Source organism: Equus quagga, chromosome 13 (assembly GCF_021613505.1).
Source record: "Equus quagga isolate Etosha38 chromosome 13, UCLA_HA_Equagga_1.0, whole genome shotgun sequence".
Taxonomy (NCBI): Eukaryota; Metazoa; Chordata; class Mammalia; order Perissodactyla; family Equidae; genus Equus; species Equus quagga.
This window is the reverse complement of record NC_060279.1, coordinates 51,830,749-51,848,895: the sequence shown is the minus strand read 5'-3', so window position 1 is coordinate 51,848,895 and position 18,147 is coordinate 51,830,749. Positions and strand designations below refer to the sequence as shown.

Below are 18,147 nucleotides of genomic sequence, written 5' to 3'. Positions count from 1 at the left end.
CTCCTGGATCTGCCTCCTCTCTCAGACCCACGCCCCTCTCCTGGATCCGCCTCCTCTCTCAGACCCACGCCCCTCTCCTGGATCCGCCTCCTCTCTCAGACCCACGCCCTTCACCTGGATCCGTCCCCTCTCTCAGACCCACGCCCCTCACCTGGATCCGTCCCCTCTCTCAGACCCACGCCCCTCACCTGGATTCGTCCCCTCTCTCAGACCCACGCCCCTCACCTGGATCCGTCCCCTCTCTCACACCCACGATCCTCACCTGGATCTGGCTCCGCTCCCAGACCCACGCGCCTCACCTGGATGCGCCTGGCCGTGCCCATCCGCGTCTGCTGCACAAAGGGGTTGGGCACGGGCGGCGGGAAGAAGGACGCCTGGCGGGGCACCATGAGCCGCCGCAGCCCCGCGTTGCCGACGCCCGCGCCTGGCACAGTGGCGGCCACCGCCGCCGCCTCTGCGCACCTGCTCATGGCCAAGCCGGGCGTTGGACCAACGCAGAGCTAGCGGCGGGCGCGAGCGGGAGCTGCCCGGGAACCCAGGCAGAGGCGCCGCTGCGCAGGCGCCGGAGTTACCTAAAGAGCCGGGTCTCGCCCCGCCCCTCCGGCTCGGAACCCAGGCCCTGGCCCCACCCCCTGAGCGCTGGCCCCACCCTTTTAGGTATGCGGCTCTTCCTCTTTGGCAACATAGCTCCGCCCCTTGGAAGCGAATGTCTTTGCTACAGAGCAACGCCCCCCCAGTGAGAGTTTAGGCAGAGTCTCGGCCTGAGGGTCAGGCCGACCAGGACTACCAATCTCTTTTACTGGCTCAGTGACGTTGGCCACATCACTGTCTCCGTGAGCCTCAGTTGCCCCCTTCTGTAAAACGTGGATAAACAGAACTTGGATAAACAGAACCTGAATCCAGCAACTCCAGGAGCAATCCCTAGGCTGTTCCATTAAAGTGAGTTAATATATCCGGGGTGGGTTTTATTTTATGTGTTTGATTTCTGGCGTATGTTTTGTTTTTGCTCAAACCAGTTTGAGGTGGATGTTTGTCAGTTACAGCTGAAATTGATACCAGGAGTGAAATCTGTTTAGCTCACAACATGGATTGACAGTGGGGAGATGGTTCTCCAAAGGGAAATTCAGGTATTACTAGAAAAAGGCAAAAACAGCTATTGCCCTCCTTCCTAGATGAGGAACCGGGCCCCTAAAAGGGAAATAACTTGGGCTGTGGCTCCATTTCACCCTGAGAAATTTCAAGGGCCTGTCTGGACCTATCTGGGTGGCTGGGCAGGGGGAGGAGAGGGATTTTCCCAGGACCTGAGACCACTAGTCAAGCCCTGAGTGGCTGAGAAGCAGAGGATGGCGATGCTGATCACTGCTTACAGCGGGCTGGAGGCCACGGTGGGAATCTGTGTCTGGACCCTGGGACAGTTGCTCCTTCAAACTTACCCACTGTAGGATCTCAGAATGCCAACCCTGCCAGATAGACGTGTGCCCTTCAGCTACTCGCTTAACCTCTCTGAGCTTGTATCCTCATCTAGGAAGGGGAAAAGATGAATTCCTCCCCCATAGGGTTGTAGTGATATTAAATAAAATAAGGCGTGTTTAGTGTTCACAGAAAAGCACTCAAGAAATGGCACCTTTTAGGTACTATTACTCTGTGGAGCAGCTGAATTTTATCAGTGAACAGAGCGCTTTAATGACAGTGTATTACAGCCATGAAGCTCCCCCAGCCTCATGGATCAAGTCGGGGCTGGCAGACCCTTGTGGCTCTTAGCCATAAACCTGCACACAAAGCTGCCTCTCCAGGGTCCGCAGGGACCTGAGACAGTGGGCAGGCCACAGGAGGAGAAAAGATGACTCTGGGCCCACCAAAGTCACCTCCAGAGAGTCCTGTCCACTCCTCGCCCCCTTCCTGACCAGCTCCACCATGAGACGCCTGAAGCAGCAGACCGTCAGAGCCAGAAGGGGCCTCTGAAAACACTTCCAGACCTTAAACGCATGTTGCAGCAGCTCCGAAATTTCTTATAGGAGGGGGTAGGGGATTAGGCCCTCTGGGGGGAAGAGGAGCAAGGAACCTGCCCATTAGTGGAAGCTGTGCTTAGAAAGCGCACACCCGCCCCTCCCAGCTGTGTTCACTTAGGGCGGCATTGTGGGTGGTGGCACGTAATGCTGCCGATGGCGATTCTGGGCTGCGGGCTAAAGCTCCTCCTCTAGGTCATCTTTGACCTTGACTCAGATTGTTACCCATAGCTCTGCTACCCTGAGCAAATCACTTTTCTCTGGGTGTGTGTCCTCACCAATAAAAATTGGGCTAATAATAGCCTCCCCTCTTTAGGTTGCTATAAAGCTTAAATTAAGTGATGCACGTAAAGTGCAGGGAGCGTGGCAGCACTTTATTAAAGGTGTTATTGTGGTTCATTGTCATTAGTAGCAGCGTCAGAATCGGTATCATCATCAGTGGTGACACTGAGTTTCAGGGTAAGGGACCCTTGAACAAGACCCTGCGGTTAAAGTAACAGACTCGCGCTCTGGCCGGGCTCTTTCCACAGGACAGATGGACTCCAGCTCAGCCACCCCGAGGGCTCTTGCTGTTTATTTGGGCAGCTCTGACCTTTCCAGCAAATGTCACCTGTGCCCTGCGGGGTGCAGAGATTTAGCCATCTTATGTTTGCTCTCCTAGGGGGGCTGCACCCTCCCTCGGCTCTCAGCAAACAACCGGCAAACACTGCCACTCCATTGGTGGCATACTTTATTCATACTTGTTGACATTTCCCATGGGGAATTGTTGAAGGGAGAGGAGGGGAGGGCTGAGCGGGGAGCCATGGCTTGGTTCTCCTCCATCCAGTGGAGGAAGTGACGGGGCGGGGACACACTGAATCGAGTGAACAAGGGAACCTTCACGATGTGGGCTGAGAGGCGTCGTGCAGTGACTTTGGACGCCCTGAGTCCTCGGTCAGGAAATGCAGTTTCAAAGTGGAAAAGTGAAAAAGATCAGAAGAAAAGAACAAAGATCAGAAGAAAAGAACAAAGTGCATACAAAGCGAACTGCTAACATAGGGGAGGTTCTAAGGCAGCGGCAGTGAGAAGCCAGGTGTCTGGGGTGGCCATCGGGCCACTCCCCTATCCCACTGCCCCGTGCCAGGCCAGGCTGTCGGGCCACCAGTGCCCTCTTGAGACAGTCTCTGTTGGCTCCGAAGGTGCTGTAAGCCATAGAAGGTTGTGGAGGGAGAAGAGCCTGAAGGGTGGCAGCACCAGGGCAGCCCAAGGCAGGGCTGCAGGGAGAGTATCAAAGCATCTCTTTGCGGGTGGCTCTGGAGGGCTGCTGGCACAGGGAGGGGGAAGGGGCCCCTGGGAGGGGTACGAATCAGCACCTTTCCTTGGGCACAGGGCAGAGCCACTCTCCAGATTCTTCAATTACCAGGTGGAGATGAGAAGGCCAGTTAACAGAGCTGAGGGCTGCCAGGCCCATCCGGGTCCTTCCCTGCTGAGCAGGGCCCGGTGTGCAGGCGGCGATGGAGAGGCGGGGCCTGTGGGAGGCGGGGCCAGCTCAGCAGCCCAGCCAGTCGGTTTTGATGCTTCCGAACTTCACGCTCTTCAGACTTTGGTTCTCCAACTTCAGGTAATAGGCACCTTTGAAGAAGTAGCTGTGACCTGGGACGAGAAAGAGGAGAGGCTCTGACCACCTCAACCTCAGACATCACGGCACAAAGTTCCTGGGAGCAAGGAGATTCCGCCTGCCGTGGGGCAGAAGAGTGAAGCCAGAGACTGGAGGAAGGGAAATGGCTGTGGAAGTAAGCTCTCTAGGTGCCTGCTTCTTCATCTTTAAGATGCGGATAAAGAGACCAACCTCTTAGGGCTGTGGTCAGGATTAAATTAGATAATATATGCTATTAATAATATAAATAAACAGTACTCTGCTGAGCACAAGCACCTTCCACATACTGGAGGTGGCAAACCAGGAGGCTGCTAGTCCTATCAGGCCCATAGACGGGTTTTACTTGGCTCATACAAGTTTTTTGTTTTGTTTTGCTTTGAATTCTAAGTTGCCAACATGTCGACATCTAGAAATTTCAGATAAAAATACAGATTTCTTACCTCTTTTTAAAAGAGCTAGAATATCTAATAACACAGGACTGTTCTTGCAGGGCAGCAGTCATCAGAAGCAGAGAAGCAAGTATCCCCTGAAAATGAGCCATGTGTTCTCTGGCTCACCACAGACCCCACTATTCCCTATTGTCTTCCTTGCCTGCTTCACTCATTTGTGCTACCAGCCTGGCCCCTATGGGCTTTGCAATTTGTGATTCCTGACAACCATGAGCTCATTTACTTCCTTTAAAACCCAGTACCTAGTAGTTGCTCAATAGATGTTTATTCCTGTGGATAATCCTTAACCTAGCACCTGATTGTAAACTGCTTTTTCTTGGACATGTAAGACCTTCAGTCACTGGAAGTCGGGGCCTTGTGTTTAGCATATGACAGGGGCTCAAAAAAGTCTTTGTGGAATTTCATTGACATTTCCTCTAAAAAGCCAAATTGGACTCATTTCCAGGGGCCTGGAGAGCTCACAGAAGCCTCCTCAAGAATATGGCTTTCCAACTCCAAATTCTATCCCTGAGGATCCTGGTTGTGTTTTCTTCAGCAAGGGCAGAAGGAGTTGAGTGGGGCGTCTTTGCCATGTCAGCGATGGGGCATGACAGAGTCGGTCCTGTCTCAGATGGGGCCAGCCCTCTGCTCCTGGGAGGCAGTCACAAGGCCTCCTGTGGAACCCAAAAGGGCCTGGAGCAAACCCCAGAATGAATCCAAGGCACAGAGCCCAGGCTCCTGGCCCCGGGCAGGCCTCCCGCCCTCCCGCCCTCCCCCTTCTGGCTCCAGGCCCTGCAGCTGTGAGGGGCCTTTCTGGGTCTTACTGCCTGAAGCCGGCTGAGTGAGCAGAGGTCAGGGGTCTGGACGCCTTCCCAGCCCCGGGCTGAAGGGGCTGGTTTGTTTTCCGCAGGGCCGCCTGCCTCCCTGCACAAAGAGGGAGTGTGTGCTTGCGAGAAGCAGGGCCCTGGGCTGGGGGCGGGAGTCCTAGAAAGCGGACAGAGCCCTGGGCAGCTCACCACCACCCTGCAGGTCCACCACGGCGTCCAGATTATCGGGGATGGCGTTCCAGGCGTCCGCGATGAGCTTGGGGAAGCCGGGATCCATCTTCTTCTTCACCTCATTGTATCTACAAGGAAACGGACGTGGTAAACTGGCACGCCTTCCTAACGGCCAGCCCTCCCAGCCGGGATGGGAGGGCCCGGCTGATGGCTCCTGGGTGGGCCTGGGCAACCAGACTCAGCCCTTCAGGGAGGCAGCCGGCTGGAGGGCAGGGGCAGGGATCAGACCTGGCTGGGAATCCCAACTGCACTACTCACTAGTTATGTGACCTTCGAGTCTCATAAAAGCTTGCAATTACTGCTAACGGTCAAGCAGTGTGTCAACCACTTTCCACAAGCGTCCTTTCTCATTCAACTCTTACGACAATCGTATGACACAGTTATTACCATCATACCCACTCAACAGACCAGAGGCTTAAAGAGGGCACCCAGCTCCTCAGTGGCAGCCAACCAGGCCTGCCTGGCTCCAGGGCTGAAAGGATTCTCTGAGCCTCAATTTTACCAGCTGCAAGATGGGGTTGTGTTTAATTTAATGGTTTAATTAATGTACATATGAAATAAAATAACATATGCAAAGTGCCCACCCCCGTATCTGGTACTTGGTAGGCGTTTAGGAAATATTACTTCCCTTACAAACTCTGATCCGCACTGCAGAATGAGGAGCACTGGACCGGGAGCCCAGGGACGGGGTCCCACCCATCATTCTCTCACTGGGGGGCTTGGACAAATTGCTGCTGTTTCATCCATCAAGTGGAGATGACAGTCCACATCCTGGGAGATGATCTTGGCTGGGACAGCGAGGTTACAGTGCAAGGTGGCGCATGAGTCCAAGTCCTGCTGGTCACCGGATGGACCTCCTGCCACCTCAGTGCCGGCTGCAGCTCTCAGGGTGCATAGTGATCCTCGGTCCTGCCTTTAACTTGGCAGGACATGGATAGTCCGACTTAATACTTTGAGTATTAGTTGGCATATTCTTCTTCCTTGCTGCCAAAACCTCGGTCTTTTTAATTTGAGGGAGAACTTTTTGTGTGTGTGTGAAGATTGGCCCTGAGCTAACATCTGTGCCAGTCTTCCTCTACTTTGTATGTGGGATGCCACCACAGCATGGCTTGATGAGCGGTGTGTAGGGCCGCGCCTGGGATCTGAATCTGTGAATCCTGGGCTGCCAAAGCAGAGCACACAAACTTAACCACTATGCCACCAGGCTGGCCCCTGGGGACACCTTTTTAAATGCTGGGGTCATTTTGATTCCTTCGCTTCTTCACTTACACTCAACCTATTCATTATTCTATAAATATTTAATGAGCTCCCACTATGTACCTGTGGATATTGCAGTAAACAATGTAAGGTCTTGCCTTCGTGGTACTAATTTTCCAGACAGGTCTGTGTTTGAGTGCCATCCTGGCGACAGCCAAAGTCCCTCTGCAGTGCCTCACAGTGGCTTTTCTTCCTCCTGGCCAGTCCGACCACCTCCACCCTAGACGTCCACAGCTTTCCCTAGGAGCTCCCTCCTACAGGAGTCGTCCCTGTCTTCCCATCACCCTGAGAACTGCATGGAAGCTTCCTTAATCCCAGCTCCATCCCAGGACTTCTTGCAGAACCTAATGTGCTTCCTCGTGACCTGGGGTCCCAAAAGCAAGTTCCAGCTCAAAATCCCAGTGCTCCATCCACCTCACCTGCACGGACCACTCACACCTCATCCCCTGCAGTAAGGATGGCTCGGGGCTACGTGTCCTTGAACTCGCCCCGTTTCTGTTTCACTCTACCCACAGAAGGTAGGGAGGCTGGGGATCAACCTCATTTGATAGATGAGGAAACTGAGGCTCAGAGAAGTGAACCAATTTGCTTCCGAGGTCGTCTCCTCTAGGAAGAACACAGCATCAGGGCATCAGAAGACGTTGCCTCTGAAGGGGACCACGTCTCTTCATTTTCCTGCGGGCAGAGTCTCCTCCTATAGTGTTTCCCGCTCCCTGGTACGCTGTTTTGAAAGCTTTCTCTGTGACTCTGTCCTTCTCTGTGACTGTAGAAATTGCAGTGTACAGCAGGTGTTAAGAACACAGACATGGGGCTGGCCTGGTGACACAGTGGTTAAGTTCGCACATTCTGCTTTAGCAGCCTGGGGTTCGCTGGTTCAGACCTATGCACCGTTATCATAAGGGTCATGCTGTGGCAGGCATCCCACATATGAAGTGGAGAAGGAGGGGCATAGATGTTAGCTCAGGGCCAATCTTACTCAGCAAAAAGAGGAGGATTGGCAGTGGATGTTAGCTCAGGGCTAATCTTTCTCAAAAAAAGGGAAAAAAAGAACAGACATTTGTGTCCCGGCTTTTCCATGGGTGTGTCCCTGAGGTACTTCAGCCTCAGTTTCACACCCGGAAAATGGGGCCAGTGGCCCCATAGTATGTACCTTAAGTGAGAAACACAGGTGAGAGGCACAGCCTCAGCCCCGGTAGGTGGTACAGGGCCCCTCAGGAGAGCCATCAGTATTTTATTCAAATATGTGTCTATGCTTTCCCTGCCTCTACCGTTAGCTGCTCGAAGCAAGAGTGACTATTTCTTGACCACTGCCTCCAGCACCTAGCTAAGTGCCTGGCACACAGGAGATGTTGAATATATATCTGAGGGCTTAGCGGAAGCTTCCAGAAGCAAGGGCTGAGCACTCCCTGGTGCAAACTAGGGAATGCCCAGGCTGGAGGCAGCTGTTCGTCCTCCATCACTCTGGGGCTCTCTCTCCTCCAGCAAGGAGGCCTATGGAACCTGTGCAGACTCTACATCAGGACCAGCACCTCAAGCTCATTAGCTGCCTCTCTTGGGAGAGAGATCTGTCACCTTTGGAAACCCAGCCCAGAGCCTCTGACTGGGCCTTCAGCTCTGCCACTTTTTTTTTTTGGTGAGGAAGAGTGGCCCTGAGCTAACATCTGTTGCATATCTTCCTCTTTTTGCTTGAGGAAGACTGTGCCTGAGCTAACACCTGTGCCCGTCTTCCTCTATTTTGTATGTGGGATGCTGCCACAGCTTGGCTTGATGAGTGGTGTGTAAGTCTGTGTCCCAGATCTGAACACCTGAACCCCAGGCCACCGGAGCAGAGCGCGCAAACTTAACCACTATGCCACCGGGCCGGTCCCTCAGCTCTGCATCTTTTAAGGAAGTGTCACGGAGCCTCCTCTGTAAAGCAATCTGTCCATCCTGGACCCTGGCTTTGGGAGGTAGGACTGTTGCAGAAAATGACTGGGAGGCAGACAACTCTGCCCAAAACCCAGCAAGACACTGCCACTGCGTGTGTGTGCGCACATGCACACACACTCACATTCACACAGGGACACATCTGTTCCTGTGTGTTTACATACACAGGGTGCATTGGAGGGTGATTATGAAAGTCCTGTCTACACCATGATTCTAAGACACTAGGGTTCTTTGATTCTAAGATCCCGTTTTCTGAGAATCTGTGCCTCTCACTGTGCACGATTCTAAGATTTGGAGATTCCAGTGCCTGCCATGCCGAGATGCCTTTCGCAGTACATGCGTGTGCCTGGAATGTTCTGGAGTGTGTGGGCGGAAAGCCTGCTCCATGGTTTCCTGGCTGACTGTTTTCTTTCTGGAGGCTTGAGACGTCGATCAGCTTAAGTTGCTAAGTATCTTAGCAATATGTCTGGAATTCCACCCAGACACAGGCAGCCTGGGACAGAAAGAGCTTCTGAATGCAGGGAGGCCGGGGGATAGGGGGAGGGGAGGAGAGAGGGGCCTTGGGGGGGAGCAGGGTTGTTTCAGGGATGGCAGACAAAGGGCCAGATGCAGGGGCAGCGCAGGAAGACCATGGGGGACTAGGAGGGAGCGTGGCTGAAGACACCCAACTACCCCTCCCCACTGACAAGTGACCCTTGTGGGTACACTGGAGGGGCACAGGGTCAGAGGACAGGAGAAGCAGTTATAATCCTGGCTCTGAAGCCAACACGCTTACATATAAATAACAAGCTATTTAATTTCTTTGGCCCTCAGTTTCCTCAACTGGGAAATGTGAAGCATTATAATCAAACTCTCGAGGTCTGGGCTGCCGCTTGCTGACCTGGATACTGGGCTCCCTGGCCCTCAGCGCTGACCATGGTGCCTCAGAATTCAGCCCTTTTTAGACGATCTGGAGCAGAGAGCTACGTGTTTCCAAACTGGCCCCTGCCAGCCTGTGCCCACAGCCACTGGACCTACTGCAGACGTGCCAGAGTGCCTGCTGCTGCCAATGGGGCCTGATGCAGATGCTGGCTCCTGTGGGCAGCTGGTGCACCCATCTCTCGGTCTTCATCATATGTCGCCCTCTGCCACCCCTGCCTCCACCTCCATCTCTTGGGACCCCACTATCTCAGGTACAGTGTAGAGTATGAAGAATAGCATGTTCTCTGGGAGCCAGAATTCCAGGATTCAAATCCCAACCTGCTGTGACCTGGCTGTGTGACTTTAAGCCAGATGCTTCACCTCTCTGAATCCAAGTTTCCTCATCTGTAAAATGGGAATAGTAATAATACCCAGCTCATAAAGCTCGTGGAACAGTGTCTGACACATAGTGTCAGTAACAGCAGCTATTATCTTTATTTTTATTACTCTTTCTTCAGTGAGTCACCCCAGAATGTGAGGCTCCAGACCAGACAAATATGGGCCCAATCAAGACTTCTGAGAAGGGAAAGGAGGTTCCAACCAGAATTATACAGCAGTGTACACAAGGATGGTTCATTCTTTGGTGGCTTTTCAAGGGGACTGCAGCCCTGGCAGGTTAGACACCAGAGAGGGGGCATCCAAGGCTCACCAAATTCTGACCTTAACCCAGGAGGCAAGAAGCCACAGAGTGTCTTCACTATGTCCCTGGACCAAGCTGTGCTGCCCTCGTTCCCACCTCCCTCCCTTACCTCCAGAATTTGTCTCCAGCAAAGATGTATGTCTTCTTGTTCTTGCTCCAGTTAAAGGCAGCATCGACTCGTTGCACATCAGGGGGAAGCCCCAGGCTGGTCAGCGGCTTGGGGTACCCTCGCTCCAGGGTGCTGGCTGAGTAGACCCAATACTCATTCCCTGAAGCGGAAGCAAAGGTCGTGTGGGTGACCGGTGTGGACATCCCCCGGGCCAGCCTGTCCCTCCCATCATCCATCCGCTGGCGGCCCCGCTGTGGCCATTCTCAACAGGCACTCAGCAGGGAGTCCCTGCTCCCTTCTGGATTTGGTGCCCAGAACTGGGACTCACACAGGCTCTTTTACAATTGGTTATGGAAGAGGCCTGGCCAAGGAGGTGAGTGGGGGACGAATCCAGCCCTTGCTCTACTCAACAAGCCTTGCACGCTAAGTGTCACGCTTGCGATGAAGCAGCATCTTTTTCTAATCTGCACAAAGATGACCTGTGGGCCAGTAGCTGCCGTGGCCACAGCTCATGACTACTCTGGGATGGAGCAGATGAGGAGCCGGCTGGTGGAACATGTACCCAGTCTTGGCCGAGCCTTCAGCTTCTCTAGGACGCTGCCCCTGTGCCCCCACCTCAGACCATGGCAGGGACCTGAGGGTCCTCCCTCGCCATGACAGCCCTCACTGCTCTCCCTCCTAACAGCCTGCTTGTCTTCCATGGCCCCCTCCACCCTGCCCCCGCTGTGAACTCCAAGGGAGCAGGGCTGTGGATCCCTGGTACATGGGGGTGCCCAGATAACTGGTGAATGAGCAGGGCTTCCCAAGCGTGAGCCATAAGACCTGACCTTGGTGATTTTTACCACTTATAGAAACTTCTTGTACTATTATTTACTTAATATTTTGCTGTCAAGGAATTCATTTTGAAAGCTATAGAGACAAATTTATTTTAAACCATTAAAAATGAAAACAAACAGGTTTTTAAAAAATTCTAACTAAAAGCATTGACTACCAAAGGCTCTAGCATTAGAAAGATTTTAGAGACACCAGCACTAAGCTGTAACTTTCCTTATAGAAAAGGAAATGGCACCTTCACTCTGTGGGTCAATGCTATCTGATGCTGAGTGTCTGAATCAATCTCCCAGACGAATCCCACGCTTTCGGAAATGATGGTTTCAAGAATGGACCCATAAAGGAGAAAGGGCACCTACAGGTGTACAGAAATCATGGTGCAGAGCCCCGTGGAGCCTGGGGCCAGGCAGGACCCGGTCCCACACACCTGCAAAGAACACAGCCTTCTCCTCCTGTGGGGCCTCGTACACAGCATCGATCTTTTCCGGGAGCTCAGGCCAGAATGTGGCCACCAGCAGGGGCCCTGTGGGCTTGTCACGTGGCGTCACTGTCCGCCAAATGAACCTGGGGGTGGAAGGGGACACAGGAAACCGCACCTTCAGTCACTCTGCAGCTGTAACCACACATGCCTTTCTAAGCCCTGGAAGCAAGATCAAAGGAAGGTTGGAGAAGGACTGCAGAATGGGCAGCGCCGTCTCTGCAAGATGCTGGGGCTGAGAAGCAACCTCTTGCTCCCTCCTCCAGGAAGCCTTCCCGAACTCCCTCTGTCCATACTGTGTTCTCCCTCCTCTGAGCCTCTCAAAAATCATCAGCCCTGAGCAGCTGGAAGAGCTTGCTTGCTTGTTTTGGCACCTGAGCTAACAACTGTTGCCAATCTTCTTCTTTTTTTTTTTCTGCTTTTTCTCCCCAAATCGCCCCCGTACATAGTTGTATATTTTAGTTGTGGGTCCTTCTAGTAGTGGCATGTGGGACACCACCTCAGCATGGCCTGATGAGCAGTGCCATGTCTGCGCCGAGGATCCGAACCGGCGAAACCCTGGGCCATGAAGCGGAGCGCGCCAACATAACCACTCGGCCACGGAGCTAGCCCCTGATTGTTTTTTAAATGTCTTATCTCTCTGACTAGATTAGAAGCCAACTGAGGCACGGGCTGATGGCACTCAAAAGCATTCCCTGAATTGAAATGGAATGGATCTGTGCACTTTGGCAAGAGTAAGAGCTGTCATTTATTGAGGGCCTACTAAGTGTCTAGCACTTCATGTGCCTTGTAAAATGTAATCCTCATAGTATTATAACATGCACTCTTGGCGGTCCACCCAGCATCTATTACCTATCTATTTCCCTATCATCCTTCCTCCCAGAACGCTCACATTTACGATCCTTGCTTCCCCACTGGTGGACCCAATCCCCATTCTGATTAGCTTAAGCCCCTGGGTCTCAAAGTTTAGGGTCCCAAGACCAGCAGCACCAGCATTGCCTAGGAACTCAGAAATGCAAATGATTGGGCCCCACTTGAGATCTATGGACCAGACTCTCTGGGCTTGGGACCCAGCACTCTGTTTTTACAAGCCTTCCAGATGATGCCAATGTGTGCCAAAGTTTGAGAACTGCTGGTGTAAGCCTGTCAGAGCTTAGCATTCCCTGGCAACTGTTACTCATTCGGCAGCTGCCGACTGTGACTTCTGTTGGCACAATGACATTGAACAGACAGACTTGCACTTCACATCTGGAGATCTCTCTCTCTCTCTCCTGCTGGATGTGGGCAAGGAAGCCTGTAGACCCACTTGCCACTGGCAGCCACTGTGTGACCATGAGGGACCCAGTCTTAGAACAAAGTCAATGCAGAGGATGGCAGTGGACAAAGATATCAATGAGTCACTGACCCTCTTTCTGACCCTGGAGGCAGGCTTCATACCACGTGAAAGCAATTTCTCTCCGTTGTTTATGCTGGTTTGAGCTGGGGTTCTCTGTTACTTGCAGCAAAACATCCTGATACAGGAAGGTATCAAGATCCTTATTCGGCAAATGAAGCTCAGAGAGTTATGGTATTACCAGGATTTGAATCCAGATTTGACTCCACAGTCTGAGGTTAGGCGTCTTGCTGTATTGCCTTTCTCATCCCCCCAAGTGCCTGGCACCAAGTTTTGCACATGGATGGTACTTAAACATTTACTGATGGATTCAATGAGCCCATTAAACACTCATCAACTTCCTTTAGAAAGTGGGATGTGTCAGGCCAGGGAGGGCTCCAACCTGGGCCCGCGCACTGCACCCTTTCCTGGGTCTACACTTCTCACATGGGCAAGTGTGGTCAGGGCGTCCTTAGTGGGAAGTGCCCCAGGCTAAGGACGGTGGCAGGGAAGGGGGCCCCCTGACTCACCTCTCCCCCATCCCTGTAACGAGGGCTGCAGGACAGCATCGGAACCTATAGTTACACAGCCTGGTTTGCACGTTCGAGGCCTGATGGTATCTGACTTGTCATTGCATTTTGAGTCTCATCTCTCTCTGCATTCTTGCCATCTCGCTGCTGGCATCTGTCCCCCAGCCCCTAGCCCAGTGCCTACAGCAGAGGAGGCCCTTCACATAAGTTTGAGGAATGTCTTCCAGCCTCAACAGGCTCTCTGTTCCTCCCAGTGTAAGCCAAGAACTTTCACATCTCTATGGCTTTGCTTTTGCAGTTCCCTGTCACAAACACCCTCACAACCTGGCAGCCCCGCCGCTGTCCATCTGAATCTGCTTCTTTAAAGGGCCTGCTCGAGCTGGCCCAGTGGTGCAGCGGTTAAGTTCGCACGTTCTGCTTCGGTGGCCTGGGGTTCGCCAATTTGGATCCCGGGTGTGGACATGGCACCGCTTGGCAAGCCACTCTGTGGCAGATGTCCCACATATAAAAAAGTAGAGGAAGATGGGCACAGATGTTAGCTCAAGGCCAGTCTTCCCCAGCAAAAAGAGGAGGACTGACAGCAGATGTTAGCTCAGGGCTAATCTTCCACAAAAAAAAAAAAAAACATAAATAAATAAAGGGCCTGCTCAAGTGCTGCTTTATCTGTGGAGCCTTCCTTGACTCGGATGTGCCAAAAAAGCATTTTGCTAGTGCGTCTGCAATCACATTTCTTTCATTCTGTCACGCACACTGTCAGTTCTCTATGCCTCTGTTTCCCAAACCAGGATGGGGATGCTCAAACATTAACATGAATCAGGATTATTGGGGGAATTTTCTAAAATGCAGACTTCTGGGGCCCACTCCCAGACATTCCAGTCACAGGGCCACATATTTACCACTCACACTCTAGGTGGTCCTGGGGCAGGAGGTCCAGGGACCTCTTTGAGAACACTGATCCAGGCATTAAGCAGCCCCTCTGTTCCCAGCACTCCATCCCCACTCCCAGCCCCTAAAGCCTAGAAAAACAGTACAGGCCAAGTAATGATTTGTTGATAATAACAGCCAGTAGGCTTGAACACACTTACCCTGTGTCAGGCCTTGTTCTAAGCACTGAGCTCATCTAATCCTTACAACAGCCCTATGAGATGGTTGGAATATTAGTCCCATTTTATAGATGAAGAAATTGAGGTAGAAAGAAGGTACATAATTGGCTTTCTTATGATGATGCAACCAATAAGTAGCAGGTCAAAGATTCTAACCCAGGCAATCTGGCTTCAGAGTTCACCCTGTCAACTACCGTAGTCTATGAATGGATGGATAGACAGATGGATGGACGGACGGATGGATAGATGGATGGATGGACGAATGATAAATGAATGATGATGGATTGATAATGGAGAATGGATGATGGATGGATAGATAATGGATGGATAGATAGAGGATAGACAGATGGATGTGTATAAGCATGTATGTACGTATGTATGTATGATGGATGGACCCTTTAATGCAGTCCTGGGTACTGTCTGCCATTCTCCAGGAGGGTTAAGGCAGTTGGGTGAGTCTCAGACCTTGATGGATTGAGTGGGGGCCTTTATAGCATGAAGGATACCACCTCTCTCTACCCTATGGTTACTTGCTCCCCCTACATAGAACAATTTGGCCATTTGAGGTCAAGACCATTCCAGGAGAAGCCCTGCGGTAGCCCGGATAATGTTCCCAATTCTTCCCTCCATCCCTATTTTAGAATCATACATCCATGAGCTTCCCATGTGACTTTCCATCACCACCCCCTTGAGGAGGTGTTGGGCTTGACCATGTGATTTGCTTCAGTCAAAGGAATATTCTTAGACATGATGCAAGAGGAGGCTTTTAAGGTGCTTGCGTGGTTTGATTTGGCCTCTCGTGCTTTTGTCATCTCTATAAAGCAGCTGCTAATCCCAGGAGAATGAGTGACATGCAGAGCATACTTGAACCCAAACTACAGTCCAAAGCCAAGACATCTGGAAGACCCTCAGCTTAGGAGAGAGCAAAAGAAATGCCCTTTGTGGTCAGCACTGAGATCTGGAGGCTGCCTGATAAGCAGGAAAAATGGTCTCCTTCAGGCCATTCTGTGAAGCCCCCAGTGGGGTCCTTTAGCAAGGGGTGGGGGCACAAGAATAACAGGGAAGTAGCAGAGGGCACAGGGCAAGAAGCAGGCTCCCATACTCACCGGTCCTTGAAGAAGAAGATCTCCCCCCGGATCTGAGAGATGCCATCAAAGACAATGTCCTGCTTGCAGATCTCAGGAGTGACAGGTCCCAGCGTGGGGGTGGGGCCGGTGCCGGTGCCAGTGTCAGGGGAGCCCCCTGGGGGAGGACACCGGACTTCAGACTCTCCCCAGCTGCAGGGGTTCTCCCCACCACGCTGAGCCCCCAAGGCGGCCCACCCAACTGGCTAAGGGTCAGAAGAAACAGTGTTCTGGCCTTAGTGCAAGCCCAGGTAAGATGGGGAGACGGTGCCCGGACACGGCGAGAGGAGAAGGAAGAGAAGCCAGAGTCCCGTGGCACTTTTATAAATGCTCTTCGCCAACATCGGCCGCATCAGTCCTCTCTATATACCTGGGAGGCAGGCATCATTATTTACTCCCATTTTCCAGATGAGGAAACTGAGGCCCAGAAAGGTTGAGTGATTTAATGTTCAAACCCAAAGCTCAGGTTCTCAGGGCAGTCAGAAGGCCACCCGAGTGTCGAGCACTGGGGATGTGGCACTTTCTCAAGGACTCCTTCCTTTACTCACAAGACAACCAGCCACAGGTTAGAGATAAAGAAACTGACTCCAGTGAGGTAAAGGCTTCCTCAGTCTCTTGCAGCCGGTGAGTGGTGGAGGCAGCCCTGACACCTGGGGCCTCTCACTCGGTTTCAGGTCCTTTCCCAAGTCCAATGTCCCCAAGCCTTGTCACTCAAGCACCACTGTCACTATTTTGGTTTGGTCCAGGTACCATCTGTACCATTATATATTTACTTTTTAAAGAAACATGGACTTACTCTAGGCTCACTGGAAGCATTAATAAATAAATCATTGGTTTCAACTTGTATTATTCCTATTACACATTAAAATAAAAGAATCATTATGAAAACCAGAAATTTTCACTCCTGTATCATTAAGGTCACTCCATACCCCGGGAAACTCTACCCTTTATTTAGCTAATTCTCCTGGATTCCAAGCCTAACTTGGGTATTAAACTGAGTGACCTTGGGCCAGAAGGGTTACCTTTCCCAGGCCTCAGTTTACTTGCTCAGAAAATGGAGAGTCGATTTCTGCCCCACCTGCTTCACAGCATGGCTCTCGGGAGCCAAGAGGGGCACGCATACTGGTGTTATTTGGAAAAGAAACGTACTGTCCAAGGGTTCCCTTGGAGTGTTGCTTTGTCACCCCTGGACCAGGTCAATTTTCCCACCTCCTGCCCTTGTCTCCTGCAACCCTGGAGAGATAGGACCTTGCTGGTTCTGCGCCCTGGGCCTATATCCCAGGCTGCCTGACTTGCTCAGACCCCAGCCCAGCAGCCCCCAAGCAGAGGCTTACCGTAGAGCTCTTGAATGCCCTTGATGTCATCATGGGACAGGCGGAAGTGCTTGGTGAACGTGTAAATGGGCGCCATCAGGGCTCCAGGGTCCTGTGAGTGCTCCAGCCCCATCGCATGGCCAAACTCGTGGGCTGCCACCAAGAACAGGCTGTACCCTGAGGGCCGCAGGAAGGGGAGGGGGGCAGAACGAGAGGGGGAGGGGAGGGAGACAGGAGAGGAGTCAGGACCCAGCCCCAGTGAAGGAGTCTTCTGAGGGCATCTGCATGGTGGAGCAGACAGCCCTGGAAGTGGCATGTACTGATTCTTCCTTCTCCTGAGAATTCTGGAATGAATAGACTATGCCTATTGCTTTCAAGTAGGTTCAGCCAAAGTCCCCTTGGCCTTTCCAGAGTGGCTCCATGTGTGCCACCGAGGAGAAAAAGCAGCACCTGCAAATCCCCTCCTCGAAGTCCCATTTATTAAAAATCATGTTTCCTGGTTTTTTCTGTTTCTCTATAAAGATTGGAGTGAAGGCTGCTCAACAGGGTCACCAAGGAGGTAAGAGAGAGAGGACAGGCTGGCCCCACGGGCCCACCATTCCTGCCCCAGGGAAGCAGTAAAAACTATTCCCAAGTGGAGTGGTTGGCCAGGCTCAGCCACAGACAGCGGGCAAACTCTGTGTCACACGCTGTTGGGGTTGAATTGTGCCCCTTAAAAGATATGTTCAAGTCCTGACCCCGAGCATCTGGGAATGTGACCTTATTTGGAAGCAGGGTCTCTGCAGGTGTAATTAAGGTGTAAGTTAAAATGAGGTCATACTGGTGTAGTGGGCCCTTGATGCAATGTGACTGTGTCCTTATAAAAGACAGGATACGGAGGGACAAACAGAGAAGGCCACGGGATGATAAAGGCAGAGAGTGGAGCAATGCAGCCTTCAGGGGGAACCAGCAAGGAGGTCCTACAGACACCGTGGCGTCAGACTTCTAGCCTCCAGAAACAATAAACGTCTGTTGTTCAAGCCACCCAGTTTGTGGCCCTTTGTTTGGGCAGAGCTCAGAGAATATCCATCCAGGCGCTCCACGTCAGCTCTGGGCCTTAAACCATCCAGGCAGAGGACGAATCCCACTGAATCTACCTGAAGGTAGAAGCTGGAGCAGAGAAGGTCAAGTCAGGGTATGTCCTAGCATAGATAGGAAAAACTCCTATGGCCAGGCTCTGTCAGCCAGCATTCTCCAAAGTCCATCTCATTATTAGTACAAAAGAAGAAAAGTAACAGAGAGAGAGGTTGACCTAATTCTGGCCAGCCCTGGAACAGCCCTGTCATCTGGCCATCTTGGGCTATCCGTGGGCCCAATGACCCTGGGCCCTGCAGCCT

At 52.2% G+C, this 18,147-nt stretch overlaps 2 protein-coding genes across 2 annotated transcripts in view; both read right to left on the bottom strand.

The window, feature by feature from the left end:
- The window catches only part of LPCAT2 (lysophosphatidylcholine acyltransferase 2), a 63,175-nt gene extending 62,603 nt beyond the window's left edge, over nucleotides 1–572 (bottom strand). Inside the window, exon 1 of the mRNA XM_046683091.1 lies at nucleotides 300–572. Within this exon, the coding sequence (XP_046539047.1) occupies nucleotides 300–470 (171 nt within the window). The 5' untranslated portion in view covers nucleotides 471–572. The remainder of the gene's footprint in view (nucleotides 1–299) is intronic.
- Nucleotides 573–2,719: 2,147 nt separating this feature from the next.
- Nucleotides 2,720–18,147, bottom strand: part of MMP2 (matrix metallopeptidase 2) — a 25,790-nt gene continuing 10,362 nt past the window's right edge. The window contains exons 8-13 of the mRNA XM_046681701.1: nucleotides 16,793–16,948; nucleotides 15,441–15,576; nucleotides 11,279–11,415; nucleotides 10,021–10,180; nucleotides 5,087–5,196; nucleotides 2,720–3,638 (exon numbers count right to left, since the gene is read on the bottom strand). Of these exons, the coding sequence (XP_046537657.1) occupies nucleotides 3,535–3,638; nucleotides 5,087–5,196; nucleotides 10,021–10,180; nucleotides 11,279–11,415; nucleotides 15,441–15,576; nucleotides 16,793–16,948 (803 nt within the window). The 3' untranslated portion in view covers nucleotides 2,720–3,534. The remainder of the gene's footprint in view (nucleotides 3,639–5,086; nucleotides 5,197–10,020; nucleotides 10,181–11,278; nucleotides 11,416–15,440; nucleotides 15,577–16,792; nucleotides 16,949–18,147) is intronic.